The sequence below is a fragment of the Hydra vulgaris genome, chromosome 05 (genome assembly GCF_038396675.1).
Source record: "Hydra vulgaris chromosome 05, alternate assembly HydraT2T_AEP".
Lineage (NCBI taxonomy): Eukaryota > Metazoa > Cnidaria > Hydrozoa > Anthoathecata > Hydridae > Hydra > Hydra vulgaris.
In genome coordinates, this window is record NC_088924.1 from 25,703,697 (window position 1) to 25,727,688 (window position 23,992).

Here is a 23,992-nt window from a genome sequence, read left to right on the forward strand (position 1 = left end):
CATCAACATCTAGTAGCAACGGAAAAGTTATATCTTTTCAAAATAGTTGTAATTAAATTATTTTATAATATACCTTCTTTATGATGTGTTCTCAAGTGATGCCAACAATTTTTTCCGATGATAATCTTATAAATGATATCTTTTTAAAATCATTATAAATGACATACATTTCAAAGATGTTTTTTTGCTTGTTATCTTTTCTATTTTTTAGTCTTTAATAGCATTTACATCTTGTAGCAATAGTAAAGTTGTATCTTTTCAAAATGATATTAAATGATGAGAAGATATCTTTTTTGTAATCTTTAGTGGCAACACCTTTTAAGAGACAGTGGTAAAGTTACACTTATCTTTTCAATACAAGTTTAAATCCCATAAATTTATAAAAAGTCATTTGCTTATTATCCTTTTTATTTTATATTTTTCAGTGACATCAACATTTATTAGCAATGGTAATGCTACAAATTTGAAGATTAAATCAAAAGAAAATTATTTTTTAAATTGTCTTTTTTATTTTGTGTTCTTTAGTTGTATGTGGTACCGATAATAATGTGATATATTATTTCTATTCAAAATGATTAGAAGACAAAGTTTGAAGTTGACTTTTTTGTTTATTATCAATTTTATTTTTTAGCATTTAATGGTATTGATATCTGATACCCAGGTAGCACACATACACTGTCCTCCAAAACGTTAGCAACTAAATAAAATATTTTTTTTTTTCTACTTCGATTACTATTTAGAGCAATTTTTTTTAAATTATGTTTTAAATGAAAAAAATGGTTAATATTACAAATAAGAAAAAAGATTTGTACATAACAAGACTACGTGAAAATGAATAAAGGTGTTTTTTTGCTTCTATTGGTTTTTAATGCAAAAAACGTGGCTTCCGAAAAAACGTGGCTTCCAAAACAACTTTTTTATAACTACATCCGCACAAGAATTCCAAAGAAATTGTAGTAGTGTAATCATTAATGCATATCTTATGAGAATCAACTAATTGTGAATTTTTGTCTTTTTGAGAAAAAAATGGAGTATTGCAATCATTAGAATATTAGTTTGAGATCGCGCATTTATGCTCTTTTGGATTTTATAATGGTAGGAAAAAAATATAATTTAGCTTTTCGAGAACGTTTTGTAAAAGATTATAAGAAAGGAGTCAAATAAAAAGATATTGTAATAAAATACTTTATTAACAAGTCAATTGTATGTCGAATAATCTAACGATTTATTAAAAGCAGTCCTTTAGAAAAAGAACATAAAGGCCACGCAAAACATGTCGTTTCTCCAACAGAAAATATATTCGTCATGTTAAAAAGTATCCTTTTGACAATGTTAATGATATCATTAAAAAACTGAACATTTCTGTGTCTCAAAATACAGTTTGTACAAGGTTACAACTTTCAGGACTTTTGAGCTTTAGAGTAGCACAAAAACCTTTCATTTCTTGGAAGAATTGAAATGCTAAAATTGAATTTGAAAATGCTCATAGAGACTAGACTATAAATTTATTGGAATAGAGTATTGTGGAGCAATGAATCAAAGTACAATTTGAAAGGTCCTGATGCAATTTATAGATATGTAGGCCTAAAGATAAACGCTTAGATCCTAAATACACAAGAGGAACAATCAAGCATGGTAGTGGAAAAGGTACTATGGTTTGGGGTTGTTTTTCTGGTTTTAGTGGAGTCGGATCTATTTACAGAATAAATCGCATTATGGATCAATATATTTATTGTGATACTCTCAATGAAAAAGTGGTTCCTCATGCTAATAATAATATGCCTCTTTTATAGACATTTCAACAAGACAACGACCCCAAACACAACTCTAAATTCATTTAAGAATGGTTTGAAACAAATCAAATTAAAGTAATGAAATGGCCAGCTCAATCACCTGATCTCAAACCAATCAAAAATTTATGGTACCAAGTTGAACTTTCCCTAAATCACAAAGGACCATTCAAAAACGCTGATGAGCTATAAAAAGCTATTGAAACCACGTGGAATGAATTACACAAGAAAAAGTTAGTAAACTCATAGAGTCTGTGCCGAGAAGATGTTCCATGATCTTAAAAAGTAAAGGATATGTCATTAACTAATTAGTTTTAGTATTTTTTAGAGTAGTTACGAAAAAGTTGCTAATGTTTTAGAAGACTAGGTTTTTATTCATTTTTAAGTAGTCTTATTATGTATAAATCTTTTTTCTTATATATAATATTATCCAATTTTTTCATTTAAAACATAATTTAAAAAGAATTGTTGTAGTTAGTAGTTTTTTTTTTACTTTGTTGCTAATATTGTTTTTATATCATTTTGGTTACAAATGCGACGTCGCCAACAACTTTAAAATGACGTTGACCCAAAGTTGTGTTTTATGTCGGCATTGCATAATATTTAACGTTGTATTATACGTTGGCACAACGCTATATTTTGTGTTGGCGAAACGTTTTATTTTAAGTTAGTTCAACGTTAGGTTGTAACGTTTGCACAACGTTACATTTAACTTTTATCGATGTTAAATTTATTTGCTTTATATTTTATTATATATAACAACAACGGCACACACACAAAAAAAATTCACATTGCATATTATATATAACCGCCTCCAGCTAATTTCCATATAGAGGCCACATACCCGGGCCAGCAAAGACAAGTTCAGCTTACTAAAGAGCATCATCACCCGCTTCTCTGACCAAGAATAAGTGAGTTTAGGAAGAACGAAGAAAGTTAGAGGGAAATTCAGAAGAAGTCGAGTTAGGAAGATAATATAGAGAAAGCAGAAAGATAATTGCACTAGATGTTAGAATGTGCAATTTATACTATTAATTAAATTACCTGATTAGTGCATTATTATAAACGCGGTCAACATTGGTGATGACATTTGTTTATACTTTTTATATGTACTTATAGGGTATTGTGGTTTATCCTACTCCAGCCGATGCCTGCGGAGTCACCTAATTACCCAAGCCCACCATTCTCTTTTCGGAGCACTCTGACAATGACACAAGACTGAGAAAAGAGATATTAAAAAATTAGAAGATATTAAAGAGAATGTTAGAAGTGAGCGAGTTTGAAAGATAGAATTGAGAAAAAGGAGACAGACCGGTCATTTAAGAAACACATAGCCGAGAAACACATAGCCGAGTTTCAGTATGTGTTTTATTCCGTTTATTTATTATATGTACTTATATGATATTGTGGTTTATCCGCCTCCGGCTGATTGCTATATAGAGGCAACATACCCGGGCCCGCGAAGACAAGTTCAGCGTACAAAAAAACATCATTACCCGCTTCACTGGCTAAAAGTAGGTGAGTTTAATAAGAACGAAATTAGAATAAAAATCAGAATAAGTCGAGTTAGAAAGATAGCAAGAAGAGATCAGTATTTGTACTTATAGAGTATTGCATTTTAATTAATATAAGTCACAAGATCGCATCTGATTAAAAAAGCATTATTCTTGTTTGTTTTGTTTATGGCTTGATACTTCATTATATAAGGAAGAGAAAAAAAGCCAAATATATTTCCATAATAATCTAAAGTAGTTGAATGAAAAATAATTCTTATAAATTATTTATAAATTATATTTGTATATCTGCTTTTTCTCGATTCAAACACAACGTTGATCCACTGTATATAATCTAACGTTATTCCAATGTATATAAAGCAACGTTGATCCAATATACAGGGTTGATGCTCGAAATCCGGACAATTTTAAATTTGCCGGCATTTTTTTGTTTTTAAATTCTATGTTGCGAAATTCAAACATTAATCAAAACAAACATTGTACTCTCGAGAAAAAAAAAAAAATAGCAAATTTAGCACATGTCAAAGGAATATGACCGTAGAGTTGCAGTGGTTGAGTCCCTCCGCGCCGGGCACTCTGTCCCAGAGATTATAAAATGGTTTGGCTTCCCAAAAAGCACAGTTTATGATATTGCAAAGAGGTTTAATGATGGTGCAGAGTCTGTAGAACGAAAAGAAAAGACTTCTCACAAACAAATCAGGAATAAGGCCTTCATCAGTAGAGTACAGAAGTCGATCAACAAAAACCCCAGCACCTCCATCAGGAAACTGAGCAAAGATATGAATGTGTCTCATTACACCATAAGAAGAGTGATCTGTTATGACCTTAGGTACAAGTCCTATGTCCTAAAAGTCAGGCAGATGCTGTCTGCTTCAATGAAGGAGAAGAGAGTGGCTAAGTGTTCCGTTCTTTTAGCATCAATAAAACATGAAGCTGCCGGTAAACTTCGTTTTTTCAGAGATGAGAAAATTTTTACTGTGGATGCCAAAGTGAACAAAAGAAATGACAGATGGTTGGCTCAAGACCCAGAAGATGTCTTAGTGATTGGTCAGACAAAATTTCCAGCCTCTGTCCATGTCTTTATGTCTGTTTCCAGCAAAGGCCATGTCATGCCACCACACTTCTTCCTGAAGGGCCAAAATGTCAACAAAGAAGTCTACTTGGACCTTCTGATTAAGGTGGTGAAACCTTGGATGGAAAAGTGTTCCAATGGTAGGCCATATGTGTTTCAGCAAGACTCAGCTCCTGCTCATACCTCCAATTTGGTACAGGGTTGGCTTGAAGAGAATCTCCCTATGTTCTGGTTGAAGCACTTTTGGCCTCCAAACTCACCAGATCTCAATCCATTGGACTATTATGTCTGGGGCACTTTGGAACGTGAAAACAATAAATCAAGTCACAACACTGTTGAATCTCTAAAGCGAACAATTACTAATGCAGCTGCCAACATGTTGGCCGATGAGGTGGAACACGCCTGCTCCAGGTTCAGGAAGCGTATCGAGCAAGTCATTGAAGCTAAAGGCAGCTGGATTGAGTAAAATGAAAGTTCTTATATGTGTACATTACTGTTTAAAATTTCAGAAATATAGCTTTGAAACTAATACTTCTATTGTAATTTTTATTTTGTGTCAAAAAAAGTCCGGATTTCGAGCATCCACCCAGTATATAATCCCATATTATTTCAAACAAATTAGATTAACGTTGGGTTATAAACATTGGATCAACGTTAATCCATGCACATTGGATCAATGTGGGGTTATATACATTTGATCCATATACATTTGATCAATATACATTGGATCAACGTTGTATTTGCATTGGAGAAAACAGCTGACGTTCGCGATGTGTTTATATACGTTGGCTCAACTTATGTGTGCCAGTTGGTTAGCAAAAGTACCATTGGTTGAGTCTTTTGAAAATACTTATAAATGACTAATCTTAATATTATGTATTACACTCTATTTATTTTGTACTCTTCAGTGGCAGCAACATCTTATGCCAATGTTCATGTTATATATTTTATCTTTTCAAAATTGATTAAATGAATTATAAGCTGTCCTTTCTCATATATTCTTTTATTTTAAAAATCTTTTGTGGCGACTACAATATGCACCGGTGATAAACTTGCACATATTTTTTAAACAAGTATATATTTCATAAACTTAAAAGGGTCATTTGCTTATTTTCCTTTTTATGCCGTTAGGTGTTGAAGAATACAATTTTCTTTAGTGAAGAAGAATACAATTCTTTAGTGAAGAAGAATACAATTCATTAGTGGCATCGAAACCTAGTAGCAATGGTAAGGTTTTTTTCAATGTACTTATAAATACTCAATTAATGATCATAAATTATAAACCACACATGATGCAATGATGTTTTTTTGCTGTTTATTATTTTTCATTTTGTAATCTTTATTGGTGTCAACAGCTTGTATCCAATGAAAAGGACACAAATTATATATTTTGAAAATATTTATATCAAATTAAATATTAGTTTTTATTAACTTAAATATTAGTTTACACAACTTGGTTAACTTTGTGTAAGTAAACTTTAGACATTGTTTTAATTATTTTTAATTTATTTTAATAATTTTATTACATTTTTCTATGTTCTCAAACTATACATAATTTAACTGGACATATTCAAATAAAAAATTTACTTTATTTACTTTACGTCATTTTATTTCGTGACTATTATCATAAAACGTTTTTATTTTGTAACTACTATCTTAAAACTTTTTTATTGTGTTTTTAAATATTGTGCTTGTAAAAGTAGGATCAGTATAATAAATATAACGCCAAATATAACAATTTTGCCCTTAGTCCATTTTACGTCAATATAACGAGAGTGTTGAGCAAATATAACCTATAAAAATAAAAGTAATATAACGCCAATGTAGCGGTAATATAACACCGATATAAAAGATAACTGGCGTTGTATTTGCTCAACTCTGGCGTTATATTTTTTTAGTTATTTTAGCGTTAGTTTTTTTAGTGAGTAGCAATACAATAACAGCAATATGTTTAACTTTTGGAAAAAATTGAATTCAAATGTTTGTTTTTTAGATTGTTCTTCTAATTTTAATCTTCTAACTTTAATCTTCAAAATCAAAAATTGTAATATATAATTGCTCAGGTGATTGATCTCTGAGCGGTTAATTGTAATCAACAAAATAAAATGGTTTCCACGTGTTTTAAAGTAATTGTCTGAACAATGTAGGCAAAGTCTTGATATCTTCAACGTGTTTTCATTTTCAAATTTAAAAAAAAAACCGATTAAATAAGGCCATTTGTAAATTTTTTTTGAAAAACACCATTGGTTCCGGAGTTTAACGGAAATACTGGATCCCAATCTTTGGTCCATTTGGTGAAAATATTTGTGCATATAGTGCAGTTGGCACTTTGTAAAATAATTTTATTAACATAAATCTAACAGACATATTCTTTTATATTTTTTTGCTAATTTGGTTAAATTTTTACAGTAAAAGTAAAAAAATTCAACAAGGTTACAGTTTCGGTTGTCTAAAAATTATGATCCGAAACCACTGAATTTAAAATTTTACTATAACTTTGAGCATTTCTAAAGGTCATTAATTGCACATAGTTTTTTTAAGGTGATATTGAAATCACGAAAAAGTTTTTAACATTATATATGCAATATACAGTCAAACCTGTTTATAAGATTGGTTTAAATAAAACCTTTGTACAAGTTCGAAGCCTTTTTTAAAAATCCAGTTTGACAGTATTTTTAAACCTAAATTTACTAATATCTCTTTCAGTTAAGTTTCTAAAAACCATTGCACCTGTTGAGATCCTCGAATTCTGACTTGTTGATAATAAGGTCTATACTAAAGTTGTGACTAGAACTTTAGAGGAATAGAAAAAATTTCATGAAGAAAACTAATGTCAAGCTAATCACTACATAAGGTAAACTTAAACAGATAATTTTGATTAAAATTGATTTTTACAAACTAAAAATTATAAAAAATATTTTTTCTTAATAATTCAAAATTTAATAATGTTAGAGAGACTCTTCAACCATTTTACAAAGGACTCACACTTTCCCAACGTGAAAATGCAACATACAGAGAAATAATTGAGCTAAATTTCAAAGAGAATGAAGTCGGGCCAGTCCGAGGTTAGAATTAAAAAATACTTGAGGAAGTTGGTAAGGAAGATTATAGTATTGAAGAAAAAATAAGATAAATAAAAAAGTTGTAGTATATTGGCCTTTTTTAAAAAAAATATTTTAAGATAATTGTCTCTCTTCAGGGCTAAAATGAGATCTACTCAGTCGGGCGAGCCAACTCAGTCACTTTTTAATTCAAATATTAACCCCATGATGTTAAAATCAAACGGTTACCTTAACTTAAAAGATCCTCCCCCAGCTAACGTTGATATGCTAAAATGGTGTAGAAAGCATTATCAGGAGTTCCCTAGTGCGCCAGAAGCAAAGAAGTTGATGCTGATAAGAAAATTGTTCTTGGAGACAAAAAAAAACTGAAGTCTTAATGCAAGATTAAGCCAAAATTTGTTTTAGCAAAGAAACGGGGACATAAAAAAAGAGCAAGTTGGATTTTTGGACAATTGTTCTTTGAGCACAATCACTGGCTGTGATTTAATCGATCATCAAAGAATGAACCCCATCAACCATATGCATTCAACATTGAGATTGATTAATTGTGTTTAAAACTCTGTAAAATTAAAAAAGAGTATAAACTTTTTTTCTCACTTCGTCGTTCAAACTTTTCTAAATAGTTTTTTTAAGAAAACTATAAGAAAACCTTATTACAGAGCACTGCCACATAGCAATTAGCGTTTATTTGATTGGTATCCTTTTCCAACTGAACGGACAACGCTTATGCACTAGAAGGGGTTTTAAGCTCAAAACCCTTGGATTACAAGTATAGTGCTTTCACTACTGCGCCACAAGTGTAGTGCTTTACGAGTATAATGCTTTAACCAATGCGCTATGACTCCTTGAAAGTTGAAAAATAATTCTTTCCAATTTTTTTAGCTAAAAATATCATTTAGTTGAAACGATTGCAAGTTTTGTGTAATGTTTGTGTTAATGGCTACTTGATACATACCATAATTCAGTCGCAATAAACTAATTTTTTTCATAAAAATTGTTTAGACGACAAATTATTAACTGAAGCAGTTTACAATCAACGAATGAAAATTTGTTAGTAAAAAACTTCGTTTGTTAAATTTGAGTCAATAAATATTTAATAAAAAAAATAGTTAAAAAAAAGTCATTTAGAGAACAAGAATAAATTCAGTCCCAGTCCCTATAAGAAACGAATTTGTGTGATAAAAAATAAAAAATAATACCTCTTGTGACTCTTTTATAGGTTAGAACTAAAATAGAATTTTAACAAACTTTAAAGGTAAGAACAATGTGCTAGTATTTTTTGCAGCAGCCAAACAGTTGTCATACCCAAAACATGAACTTCAAGTTGTCAAAAGCAAATCAAAATATAAATCCATCCCATTGAACACCCTTGCTGCTGAGAGTCTGACTCTTTTGAAAACATTTATGTTCCAGATAAATCTTATCACAAAAAAGCTATTGAAGACAAAGAAAAAACAGCTAACTTTTTGTGTAAAGCACTTGGAGCAAGTCAGCTCACTTTTTAGATAAAGCAAAAGCAAATACAAGACCTCAGCATCAAAACAGAAAGCAAGAAGAATCGTGAAAATCTAAAACCTCATATTAAAATATAAAACAAAAAAATAAAATATTTTTTGATGTAGTTTATAATGTAAATATAATAAATTTTGACTTTGGAGAAGAATAGAAAATGATTTGTGTAATTTTATTGATAAAGTTTAGCCATACAACAACTTTGTAAAGAAAATTGCCTAGAAACTAATAATATCCTATAAACTACTTTACTGCTCTGTATAAATCATTTAAGCTTTGCTGATCTACTATTTCTTGCTGATGTTTTTTTTTTTTTTTTTGTTATTTATTTCGTCACTATTTATTTTACATACAACTAACTTTAATACATTTATAAATACAATTATATTTATATGTATAAATTTATAAATAAGATAAAAATTAAAATGATGACAGGAGCAAGTAGAAGACTGTAGTCTTATCATCAACCCCTTTTCATTTTCAGCTTTACAATAAGTTTCACGTGAGATTAACGTGACATTAAAAATTAATAAGTAGAAATAAACCAAAAACTTTAGCCTTGTACGTAAAAAAAATATAACAAAACAAAGCCTTTTACGTGACGATCTGATAGATGAGTATAGAAAAGAAAAAAAACTATTTGCATTGTGATATAATCATCGTTTGTGGTCATCCAAATGGAGTAAATTCGTTTTAGTTAGTTATTATTAATTTGATCTTTAAAAACATGAGAGTATGTTGACGTCACTTTGGTTAAATAGGTGCTGTTTGACTGCTACTTAAAGAGATTTGATTACTTTATGTTGTTTTGGTCAAAGTTAAGTATGAGCTTTCTTGTTAAAATTTTTTTTTACTAAGTCAAATAGTGAAACATCTTGTCACGGTAACTTCTTCTTAAAATCCTTTTTCAAAATTTGCAAAGCAAATCAAATTTTTTCTTAAAATACGAGTAAAATGTATCATTAGATGTTTTGTTGATGCTATAAATAATATTTGACTAGAGAAGATCATTATGAGGCTATTATAATGATAAATAAATTCATAATGGTAATGATATACTGGTGTTGCTATAGACTTTAAAGTTTCTATTTTATCAAAAATAAATTTAATCTCCAACATGAGCCGTTATGGTTCTTTTTAGTTTTCCCTGATTACATGACAATTCTTAGAAAACCGTATTTACAATCGATTTTTTATTGGAAAAACAGTTTAGTTTGAAGTTCTTTATTTGTCAATGCCTAAAAACAAGTTTTTACAACTATTCTTGTACAGTTTCATTGCAAAAATTTATGATATAAAAAGTTATATTTACTTAACAAACTATTGAGCCTGTAGAGTTGTCGTTGATAAGCATATTATACCGTTGTCAGGGTATTTTTAAGTTAAAGATGAGGCGTGATAAGACTGTTTCTAAGACTTTTATAGGCTTTTTACCACCTGCGCACATGGATTATTTTTGAAATATTGAAAAATGCATGACAAAGGAAACCAAAAAACTTAAACTTTTTATGACAGACGTAAGGCCATGGTTATTTTTGGTAATCTAACAAAACGGATTGACCGCAAAAACTAATTTTTGACAGCACAATCGATTCCAGGCCCTTGGGAAAGATTGCGCATAATATTTTTCAAATAACCAATTTATATTTTTAGTGGCTTTCAAAAATCATTTAGGGTAACTATGTGCAAGTAATGATTTTAAGAAATATTAATACTCAAAGTCATTCTATTTATTAAGTAAATTTCAAATTTAGAAATTTAGAATCATGATTTCTTTACAATCAAAAGATAGAAAAACTGTTAGAAAACCCTTACATTCCAATGTAAGGGTTTTCTAACAGACTCCTTACAATTTATTAAAAAAATTAAAATACCTTTAAAACTTTATGTATGCTTTAAAATAGATCTTTGATATATATTTTATCATTAAAAAAAAAGTTGTTCTTCCATGTTGCATAAAATTGATGCTACAACCACGGTTTAATTAGCCCACCGGGAAACCGGGAAATTTCCGTGTGGCTGCGGCTGTAGGTATGTGGCTCCCGTCTTCCGCTTGTTACTGTACAAGGTAAAATAAGATGATTCTGAAGTTTTGTTATATCATAATCATTGCGTATGTAAGATGCATATATAGCTAATTGTATAAACATAGCTCTCAGAGAGGCTGATTCCATAAACAGCTGTAAAATATCTAAATGTTAGCATTGCCATGTTGCGCATGAACGGTAATGCTTTTGATGTGCATTGTCGATGGCACATTAGGAGTCCTAAGTTACAAATTTAAGTTAACTCGCGGCACTAACCCAAATGCGAAGCTTATTTCTGTGCTTTATCTATGAATGAGTTGAGTTCTCCTTAAACTTAAATCATACCCAAAGTAAACCAAAATAAGAAGCATAAAAAACCATCCACACCACCTAACTGTTTCAAAAATTTGTGGTCTTTCAAGTAACTTTCTATCTGTTGAATCTTACCAATTGCAAATTTACCAGACTTGCTTGCTCTTTGTGAGACTAATTTAAATTCGGCTGTTTTGCCTTCAGATATCATTATTGATGGAAACGATCATTTGATTTGCAAAGACTCTAATTATCAAATTCATGGCTAAGACGTACAATTACGCATCAATTCATTTAATTGTCAATAAACCAGGTTTGAATCCTTCAACTACTTTTTGTGCTTCTGCTAAGTACCTTTTCACTCTATCAGCTTTTTCTTTGTTTCTTATTATTCTCCTTCTTCTCAAGACTGCACATCTTTTAGATGGAATTTCAGATTAAGTTTAGAATCCCCTACCTCTTTACTCCTCTGACAATATTGTTGTTATTGGCAACTTTAATGCTTATTACACTGAATGGCATGGCTTTAACATCACCACCATAACTTCTGCATTTATCAATTTCTTACTCAGATAGTTAACATTGTGATTCGTATTCCAAACAACCCTTATCATTTGGTGGTTCCAACTGTGCAATGACCTCTATAAACCATCGCACTACTTATTATTACCCTAAAGCTGATTGGGATTTTTTATGATTTTATTTTTAACAGCCCTTGGGCAAATATCTTTTCTCTCTGCTGGAAAATGCGCCTCTTACGTAACTTTATGGATCAAGGCAGAAATGAAAGTTTTTTGTTCTTTCTCGTCGGTTCCAAATCAAACCTCATTCTACTCCTTTTCACCTTCTTGTGCAGCTACTATATCTAATCAAAATTATTTTATCATTTTTTTAAAAAGAACAAATCTCTTGAGAATAAACGGCTATTTACTGCTGCAAGAAATCAATGAAAAAAGGTGCACGATGCTAAGCTCCATTATTATCAGTTCACTAAATCTCATATCTCATCTCAGAAGTTAGACTCCTGAAACTTGTGGAAAAAAACAGCGTCATTAATAGGGGAAGGTCTAAGGTAGGACTAGTCTTATTACCTCTGCCAAGATTAAGACAGAACTATTTGCAAAAAACATTTCTTCTAATTCAACTTTTGAATGTTTTGGCCATGCTCTTCCTTCCGTTCCAATTAAATAGGCTAACCCATTGTTAGACATTCAAATCACTCCAGCTTCCGTTACTTAACTCATATCTCAATTAAACTCTTTGACGGCTTGTGGTCCAGACATTATTCCTGTCATAGTCTTTGATTAACAAATTTCTAATATCTCACCTTAAGTCAAATAACTCACAGTCAGACAATCAATACGGTTTTCGATCCTCTTGCTCTACGGCTGACTTATTAACTTCTGTGACTGAAAGGTTTTATCGTGCATTAGATGGAGACTACAACACTCTTCTTTATTTCCAGTAACTTCTGGGTTACCTCTATTGCAGCACTGCCGACATTCTTATATCAAATAATGTCAACTCTCTCACTGAGTCCTCTTCTTTGCGTCTTCTTGAATTATTGTTCACTATTGACCTCTCATGGAAAACATATAAACAATCGATTACTAAATTAGCATATGCTAAAGTTGCGTTTCTTTATTGTGCTTGCTGTCTACTTACTCCTGATTCCTTTCTTTACCTCTACAAATCTCTTATTCACTCCTGTATATACTCCTGTATATACTCCTGTATATACTCCTGTATATACTCCTGCATATACTCCTGTATATACTCCTGTATATACTCCTGTATATACTCCTGTATATACTCCTGCATATACTCCTGTATATACTCCTGTATATACTCCTGTATATACTCCTGCATATACTCCTGTATATACTCCTGTATATACTCCTGTATATACTCCTGTATATACTCCTGTATATACTCCTGTATATACTCCTGTATATACTCCTGGAATACTCCTGGAATACTCCGGTCATATTTAAACTAGTTACTCTTTTGATGTTTTTTTTCTTGAAGTTCTGAAAGTTCTAAACGTATTGTAAACGTTGTCGGACCTGCTTGATATGCCAAGCTCAAGCCTTAAAAAAAAGAGATATAAATTTATCTCCCATAGACATAAACTTACATCTCTTTTTCTTTTCAATAAATACTCTCACTGCTCAAAGGAGCAATAATCTCTAGTTTCATCAACTAAAACTTATTCTTGCTTGACTCGTCATTCAGTAAAGTCTCATTCTTTTACTGTATTTTTCCATGCATGCTCTAAAATATTTTATTAGGAAAGTTATTTTCCCCACACTTCAACTCTTTGGAACTCTCTCCTATCTTCATGTTTTCCTGACACATACAATTACAAATATTCAAGTTTTCCGTCAACTGTTTCCTTCCTCTTTATCTCTTTCTTTATTTGTCCCGTGTACCGCAAAATTGTTGGAAGATCATTCATCATATCATTATATTTTTGTTTTTCACATTTATTTTAGCTGTGTTATAACGAAAATGTACAATCATTTTAAAATCATAAGTTGTATGCATGTTACAATATAGTTAATTTTAATAAACTGTTTTTTAATATCCTATAAATCTCAAAAACATTAAAAAAAACACACACACAACACCGACACAAGCACACACCCACCCACTCACATCTACAGACACACGAACACACACAGATATATATATATATATATATATATATATATATATATATATATATATATATATATATATATATATATATATATATATATATATATATATATATATATGTATATATATATATATATATATATATATATATATATATATATATATATATATATATATATATATATATATATATATATATATGTATATATATATACACAAAGTGATTTCCTGCCTAGACTCTTATACAGCTTGTGGCCCGGACAACATACCTGTTATTGTCTTGCAGAAGTGTTCTCCGGAGCTGTCGTCTATACTCTCAAAACTATTCAACAAGTGCTTATCAGAGTCTTGTTTTCCAGCCTGATGGAAAGCGGCATCTGTTATCCCTATCTTCAAAAATTCTGGAGAGCAATCTGATTTGTCTAACTACCGTCCCGTTAGTCTTCTTCCAATCATAAGCAAGGTTTTGAATCTTTAATTAAAAAACACCTAATTTCTCATCTTGAATCTAATAACTAACTTTCTGAACATCAATATGGATCTTCTCGTTCTACAGCTGATTTGCTAACAGTAATAACTGATAGGTTTTATTGTGCATTAGATAAAGGTGGAGCAGTTAAGGCTATTGCTCTTGACACTTCTAAAGCTTTTGATAAAGTTTTTCATGCTGGTCTTCTCCATAAGCTTTCTTCTTATGGTATATCTGGCAACATCTTTAAGATTATTGAATCCTTTCTTTCCAATCGTTGTATAAAAGTTGTCCTCGATGGATAGCACTCTTCTTCTTATTCTGTAACTTCAGGGTTCCTCAAGGTTCTATCCTTGGCCCTATACTCTTTTTAATTTAAATTAACGATCTTCCAAACATTTTCACATCTAAGGTGGCATTGTTTGCTGATGATACTACTTTTTATTCCTGTCGTGATAAGAAACCAACACTCTCTGATTGCTTGGAGAGAACATTTGAGCTTGAAAAGGATCTCACTTTTGCTAGCGCATGGGGCTCATGTATGTATGTATGTATGTATGTATGTATGTATGTATGTATGTATGTATGTATGTATGTATGTATGTATGTATGTATGTATGTATGTATGTATGTATGTATGTATGTATGTATGTATGTATGTATGTATGTATGTATGTATGTATGTATGTATGTATGTATGTATGTATGTATGTAGGTATGTATGTATGTATGTATGTATGTATGTATGTATGTATGTATGTATGTATGTATGTATGTATGTATGTATGTATGTATGTATGTATGTATGTATGTATGTATGTATGTATGTATGTAAGTATGTATTTATGTATGTATGTATGTATGTATGTATGTATGTATGTATGTATGTATGTATGTATGTATGTATGTATGTATGTATGTATGTATGTATGTATGTATGTATGTATGTATGTATGTAGAAGCAAAGGTGTTACGATTAAAAGGCAAGTATGCAAAAGTAGATTATAATAAATTAATAAAACGCGATTAACTAAGCAAAGTTCATTTATTATAAAATTATCAAAATATAAAAATTCTAAAATGAATTCAATTCAAAAATATAACCTAAAATTGAATTCACAAAGTTTTTTTCAAAATAATAATTTTTAATTTAACGAAAATTTTGATCTTGATTTAAATTTAAATTGATTTATTCATTCAAATTTAAATCTCTCATTTTTATAATAATAAAATGAAGGAATTTCTTCAGCGGGATTAAATTAAAGTTATTCATTTTAATATTAGTAGCAGTAGTAGTAGTAGTAGTAGTAGTAGTAGTAGTAGTAGTAGTAGTAGTAGTAGTAGTAGTAGTAGTAGTAGTAGTAGTAGTAGTAGTAGTAGTAGTAGTAGTAGTAGTAGTAGTAGTAGTAGTAGTAGTAGTAGTAGTAGTAGTAGTAATAGTAGTAGTAGAAAAATGCTGCAACAGGTTTTCCTGTATAACCTACAGGTTATTGCAGCCTTATCTACTTCATACTCTAATTTTATTTATATCAATATATTAAAATTTACATAGACAATTAGTATGAAGTATAAGTTTGTACTTTATTGTTTTTCCTTTTTTTTTTTTTTTGTTATAACCTCGATACTTATGCGGATTGTTTGAAGTTTCCGCATCGAGTTGAGCCTTGAAACTCTTAACAGATGAGGTGCATAAAACTTCTGACGGCAATGCACCCCAATGATTCACTATTCGATTTGTAAAAAACTGCTGCCTTTGCTTACAATTTTGAACAAATTCTCTAGTCATTTTTAGATGATGTCCTCTAGTTTTTATTTTAATAAACACCCTATCACGAAAAACAGTGGGTTCACTCCATGAGACAATGTCCATATTGTTATCAATTTTATACGCCTGTATCAGATTTCCCCTAATGCGACGCGTTTTAAAGGAAGTTAAGTTCAGTATAAACAGGCAATCTTTGTATGACATGACGGTACGAAGGTATTAAACGGGTAGCACTTTTTTGTATTTTCTCAATTTTATTAATATCTATTCTTGATGTTGGATTGCTGGCTGCTACCGCGAATTTTAGATGAGTTCGTACAAAGGCTGTGTATAAAATTTTAAGTAGTTGCGGAGTCGTGTGACTGAAAGTACGATACAACATGCCTAATACACGGTTGGCTTTATTGGTTGCATAAGCTGAATTGTTATGCCATTTCAAGTCTGGCGTAATCATGATGCCCAAATCATGTTCGACTAAAGTTGATGATTAGTTCGACACTATTATTGTTATTAGCTGGTATCGAATAGACATAAAAATTGTTTGTTTTACCTATGTGCATGATTTTACATTTATCGGTATTGAGTTTTATTTCCTAGGTTTTACACCATTCGGCTATGTTGTAGATATCAGTTGAAGTTTTTGTGAAACTAATGGGTGGTCTAAGCGGACCAGCAGTTTTGTGTCATCAGCATACATTTTATACGGATGGTTAACTATATTAAAAATATCGTTCACGAAAATAATAAAAAGTATTAGACCTAAGACTGATCCTTGAGGGGCACCACTAAACACCTCAAGACACAAGGATACATAATTGCCCATCACGATTCGTTAAAACTGCTGGTGTAAAAACCATTTTATTCAATTCAGGAGATTTCCAGTAAAACCGTATGCCTCGAGTTTGTGAATTAGTCTCTTGCGGGGAACCATATCAAACGCTTTACAAAAATCTTTAACAGCTACCTTGTCAGATAATGCTTTTGAAATCACGTCAATCAACTCCAACAAATTAGTCACACACGCTTTTATATTGACGAAACCATGTTGATTTTATGAAATAAGGCTATCTTCGACAAAGTGATTGACCATAATGTCACGTAATATTTTCTCCATCACTTTACATACAATTGATGTAAAGTGATGGAGATATAGGCCGGTAATTGCCTAGATCAAATCTACTTCCTTTTTTGAACACAACACCCAATATCTAGCAACTTCTAAAAAATTGTGCTTAAAGGTATTGAGAAGCTGTGAGAACAGTTTTTCAGTACATATGCGCTTACACCATCCACACCAACGGTTTTATCAACTAATAAATTGCTTAGCTTGTTTTTAACCAGATTTTGTGTTATTTGCAAGTATTTGCTGATGGCTTCTGTTCGTTTAATAAAATATGGCAGTTCATCGTCTTCGTTTTTGTTGAAAACGCTTTGAAAGTGCTTGTTCAGCCGATTTACAATTTCTATTGGATTTGTGATAATGCCGCCATTGATTCCATTTAAGGTTGTTATTGTAGTTCTAACATTTTGTTTGCTATTAACTTAGTTGAACAGGATCTTTGGGTTGTGCTTCAATTTTATCGTTAAATCAAGTTCAAACTCACGATGAGCTTGATATACGAGCTTCTTCAATTGAATGTGACAAGCTGTGTATTGGTTGACCAGTTGAAGATTTTTACATCCGCTTGCTCTACATCAAAACCATAGTTTATTTTTAGCTTTTATTTTATCATCATCCATACATTTGCTATTTTGACGAATCCATTTTGAATAAGTCACTGGGACATAAGTTTTGCATATTCTCGTGGTGGTTTAAGAAGATGTTATAACAGTCATCAGCATTGCCTCCATTGAATTCCATCTGATAGTCAATATAGTTAAAATATTCGGATATCTTTACAAAGTTACTTTTGTGATAAATGCGTTTTTTAATGGGTTACTTGAAAGTGCTAAAGTTTTTACTTAAGCAGTTTTGTTCGAATTTTTATTCACGTAAAGTTAAGCAATTTACTCAGTAAATGTTCAGCTTTACGTGAATAAAAACAACCTAAATTGCTAAAGTTTTTATTCACGTAAAGCTGACCAATTACTGAGTAAAAGCAATTGCTCATTTTTATTCACCCGGCGTTTTAACTATTAAAATTATTACCGCAAAAAATAAAAATACTCTTTCAACGTAAAGAATTACTGAAAATAAATTATGTTAATTCTTTTTTTTTAATATAAAGCATACAGCGGTGGCCAAAAATTAAAGACCACTCATTTTTTAGTTGGTTTCTTAATCTTTAAATTAAAATTAAGAAGATTCTAATTTTTTTTTTTTTTTTTCTATTTATTTCGTCATTTTACACATTTTACAATGTTATCTATAAATTTAAACAAATATATATAATTACAAGCTGACGGGGGCAAGTAGAAGTCAAAATGACTTATCATCAAGCCCCTTTGTGAAATACAAAAAAAAAATACAATTAAATTTTACATTTTCCAATATTACATAAAAGAGTGAAATTAATAAGTTTAAAAAAAAAAAAATTGGTTAGAAATTTTAGAAGATTAAAGAAGAACTTAAAGTTAAAAAAAGAACTTAAAGTTAAAAAAAGAAGAAATTTAAGATAAAGTTAAAATATAAAATAACAAATAAAAAAATTACAAATCTGTACATATTCGTATGCATATTAAAGACAATAAACAAAAAAAAAAACAAAAAAAAATTTAATTCGCTTCACATGCATATACATACTCAATACAATATTAAAATTAAATAAAGTACATAAAAAATTAAAAATACAAAACTATTTCGATTTTTTTTTCAAAAAAATGAGAGAATGTTCGTAATGTTTAAATTTAGTAAGTGTTTTTTTATAGTTCTTTTAAATGTAGCAATAGATTTTATTTTTTTCATATTTTCGTCAAGAACCGAATTCCACAAGCGTGGTCCCCGGCATATAGTCGAGAAGTCAGATTTTTTGAGTGATGTTAGTGGGATGTAGTAATTACTCATTGAATGTCTTGTTTCATATTTATGATTAATTCGAGTGAAACTTTTAAAAAAATATTTTGGAATCATTTCATTTTGAAGTTTAAACATAAATAACAAGTTATGGTATATATTTAGTTTGTATACATTTAGAGCATTTATTTCCTTGAGTAAAGGCTCGGCACTTTCGTATCTACATGCGCCCAAAAATAATCTACTTGCTTGCTTTTGTTTTGTATAAATAATTTTTAGGAAAGATAAATGATTGTTTGCCCAGGCAATATTACAATAGTTAATATGACTATGTATAAATGAAAAGTATAAATTTTTTAAACATAAATTATTTAAAAGATGTTTTGTCTTGTACATAATCCCCAGGGTCTTTGAAACTTTGTTCTCGACTAGTTTTATTTGGCTTTTCCAATTTAAATTCTCATCGAAAATTATTCCTAGTATTTTCATTGAAAAAACTCTTTTTATTTTAATATTGTTAATTGTTAGTTCAGGTAATTTGAGTGGAAGGTTCTCGGATTTAGATGACTTAGCAAACAAAATATATTTCGTTTTTTCAATATTTAATAAAAGTTTATTTGCTTCAAACCACTCATTAAGATATATTAATTCTGTGTTTACAATATAAAAAATATTTTTTAAATTTGAGTCAGAAAAGAAAACATTTGTGCCATCAGCAAAAATAATATAATTAAGTATTTTTGAAGACAAATAAATATCATTAATATAAATTAAAAACAACAGGGGTCCAAGTATTGATCCTTGGGGAACTCCGCAATTTATTGATTCAAATGGGGAACATGTTAAGTCATATGGTACTTCTTGTTTACGATTTTGTAAATAACATTGCAGCCACTTTAAATTGGAGTGAACTACTCCATAATTGTGTAGTTTATAAATTAGAATCTTGTGGTTGACAGTATCAAATGCTTTTGATAGATCTAGAAAAATTCCGAGTGTGTAACTATCGTTATCAAAACCATTTAAAATTTGGTTGGCAAGATCAATTACTGCATGTTCCGTGGAATGGTTGTTGCGAAATCCAAACTGTTTATGATAAAGAATGTTTTTTTTTCAAGATAATTGTACAGTCTGTTGTGCATAATACGCTCTAGTATTTTGGAAAAACAAGAAAGTATGGAAATTGGTCTGTAGTTAGATTTTATTGAGTCATCACCGCCTTTGTATATCGGAACTATTTTTGCTAATTTTAGTTGGTCAGGAAAAATGCCGTTTTTTAGGGAAAGATTAAAAATTTTAAAAAGAGGTTTCTCTATAATATCTGAGACCGCTTTTACAACATCAGGGTTAACTTCATCCAGACCCGCACTTTTATTTGTTTTCAGCATACTAATTGCTAGTCGAAGTTCATCAATTAAAAGCTCCGACTCCTCCATGAAGGAATCAGATTTTTTCAAAAAAAATTTAAATGATTTTTTTCCCTCAGGAATTGCACCGGCAAGCTTTTTTCCTATGTTTATAAAAAAGCTATTAAATGTTTCAGCAATTTCTTTATTAACAAAAGCATCTCCTCTATTATCATCTCTTCGCAATCTTTTTGGAAGATTATCACTTTTCACAATTCCCACTCCTGTTATTTCTTTAATTACATTCCATGTTTTCCTTGCATTTCCAAATGTTTTATTAAGTGACGAAGAGTAGTAATTTTTTTTGGATTGCTTTTTTAATTTTTCAAAAGAATTTTTATATTTTTTGTATTTGATTTCATTTTTGTAGTTCTTTTTTTTAAAAAATTTTTGGTAAAGTTTTTGTTTCCTTTTTGACGACTTAATGAGTCCTCTCGTCATCCACGGACTTAACAAATTTTTAGAATTAACAATTTTTTTTATTTTTGGAAAGGCCTTTTCGTATTGTCTTGTAAACATGTGAATAAAAAATTTGTAGCCATCATTAACGTCATTGCAATCAGTTAAAAGTTCCCAGTTTACTTCATGTAAGAGATCACGAAACGTGGCGATTGATTCATTATTTATTTTCCTTACGTATACCGTTTTTGTTTTTATTTTATTCTCAAGGGTTGCAGAATTTATTATCAGAAAAACTGGAAAGTGATCAGTTAAATCTGTTTTAATAATACCACTTTGGATTTTAGTCCTTGTGTAATTATTAGTAATAATATTATCGATAATAGATGCAGTTGTTTTAGTCACACGTGTTGGCTTATTAATCATGGGAAAAACGCTGTATTGCAAAAGTGTATTTATAAAATTCACGACTTGGTTATTAGCTTTATTATTCAATAAATTCAAATTAAAATCACCTAATAAGTAGGGGAGATGGGGGCGCATTGATCGCCGTAGCAGTGTTTTGAAAATTGCGCAGAACCTGAAAGAGATGTAAAAACTTATTAACTACGAAACACATGTAGAACTATCTGGCTTTTGGAATATATAAGTATTTTGATTAAAAAAAATGATAAACATGAATAATTTTAACTTTTAAACAACCCTCTCAAAAGATCAATGTACCCCAAACTATGGGGTACTCAACGCGGTTAATGCATGTACTGGAAAATACACGAATTTTGCGTTTTTATAAAAAGATTATGTTTCACTGCATTTATTTAACCCGAATAATTTTTAGAAAAATTTTTTTTTTTTTCTCCTAGCGCTTTAGTTTGTCTAAAATCAAATAAAGTTAAATTTTTTTTAAATTACTCAAGTTTAGATATAAAATTTTGCTTTATAGTTGATGGACCATATTTTGGTATAAAATAGTGCTGCTCTCAATGAAGATAAAACATTAAACTGAGAAAATAACTTTTTCAAACAAGTTTTAAGTTATTTGTTTAATTTCTAACCAGTCATATGTCTGCAAACATATTAAAGGTCGAAAAAAATTAGTTATTTCAAGTTTAAAATCTGTTTTTTCCATTTTATATGAAAGTTTTTATTAATATGAGTGTGAAGAACACAAAAATTGACATACGAGTAGTTAGACCTTTAAAGTTAAACCTCTTAAGGTTTATTTAAAAGTCTAAGCTCAAAATTCAAACATTACTGTGATATGAGCCATCCCTATTTTATAATGCCATAAAACTATTTTACGAAAATTCCGGTCTTTAAATTATCATAGATTAATATATATTTTTTATTTGAATATATATATATTTTTTTGTAGAAAATATATATACATATTTTCATATTCCATCGCAAAAGATATGTTAAGTTTTAAACAATATATATAGATATTGTTTAAACTTAACATATCTTTTAAAACTTAACATATCATATTGTTTATAAACAAATGTTGCAGACCGGAAAAAAAATATGTTTGTTATCACCGAGAATAAACAAGACAAAAAAGTTTGAGAACTTGCATTAACGGCGTTGAGTACTATGATCTCCGACTTGAGGCACATTGATCTTATATGCGTAATATTATCTAAACGTTTAACACTTCTATAACTAAATCTTGTAAATAATTTAGTCAAAGGGTAATATTGTATAACATATAATACATCTAAATTTTTTAATTATTTTTTAAATATAGCAGTTAAACCCACTAGTCTAATTTTTAATTAAAAAATGTATAAATCACAGCAGCTATAAGCTACCCGCTTTATATACGTTTAAAACTTTACAACAACTTGAAATTTATAAGAACTGAAATATAAAGACTGAAATAAGAATACAACTTTTAAGTTTACAAAACTTGTTAAAAGTACAATATTTTGATTAAGAATATTTCATCATTTGTGAAAGTCAAGTTGTGAAGCAGCTTTTGGTTTACATTGTTTTTTATTCCTAAGCAAGTAATTCTTAGTTTCTTTCTTATCTTTTGTGGAGACTTTTTGTTGATTTTTGGTTTGCTTCAAAATTTTCTTTTCTTTTGACAAACGAATTTCATTTCTGACAGGAGTATCAGTCAAGATCTTTGTTTTTAACTGCCTACTTTTAACATTTTTTTTTCTGGCAGATACTTTTGGGTAAGGTTTTAAAACCTCAGGTGAGATTATAGAAGCAACACTTGTTGACACTTTGTTTAAAATACTTGTTTCAATATTTACTATAGATATTTCAGACTCTATGTGATTAACATGTGCTGGTATCATTTCAGATTCCATGTTGTTGACAGGAGTGATAGTAACTGTATCTGGAGCAGCTCTATCTGTAACTGATGATGGTAAATATTCGTCATCTTTGAAAATTTCAGAATTGAATGGCTCAATGCCAGCTACTCTAAATCCTGTCTGTATATTAGATGGTGAGAAAGCTTTTGTATACGGTTCTCGAACTATTGAAACAATATCATAAATGGTCATTGGTCTTGGGTTTGAAACCATCCAATTATCACATGCAGAATTGTAAAACCTTTTCGATGGTCCAAAAACAGTTCTATCTAATGGCTGCAATTTATGGCTGCAATGGGGAGGAAAACTTATCATTGTAATTCCGTGTTGAATTGCAAGCTCCAAGCCTTTAACAGAAATATGACTTTCATGACTGTCGAGAAGTAACAAAACTGGAGATTCCTGAGAACAGTTTGAATATTTAACAAAATGTTTAATCCATTCTATGAAAATTTCTGAGTTCATCCAACCAGAAGGATTTGCAAATCCCACACATCCAGGAGGTCCTTCCTTTATCATGTAATCATGAAACTTTACCCTAGGAAAAATAAATAATGGAGGAATGGAATTTCCGATAGCATTAGAGGCACAACATGCAGTTACCAATGTTCCTCGTTCTGCAGATGTGATTCTTCCAACTTGTTTGCTTCCTCTACCAGCTAAAACCTTTACCGGCTTTTGAACGGTTGTTAAACCAGTTTCATCAACATTATATATACAGTT

At 30.1% G+C, this 23,992-nt stretch overlaps 1 protein-coding gene across 1 annotated transcript; it reads left to right on the forward strand.

Annotated features, from left to right (window-relative positions):
- The first annotated feature begins 12,911 nt into the window (after nt 1-12,911).
- On the forward strand, nt 12,912-13,283 carry LOC136080290 (endoglucanase-like). Its single transcript, XM_065796908.1, has one exon. The coding sequence runs from the start codon at nt 12,912-12,914 to the stop codon at nt 13,281-13,283; it is 372 nt and encodes a 123-aa protein (XP_065652980.1).
- Nucleotides 13,284-23,992: the final 10,709 nt, after the last annotated feature.

Excerpts from the sequence above, each read along its gene's own strand:
- LOC136080290 (XM_065796908.1), top strand. The coding sequence starts at position 12,912 with ATGCTAAAGTTGCGTTTCTTTATTGTGCTTGCTGTCTACTTACTCCTG.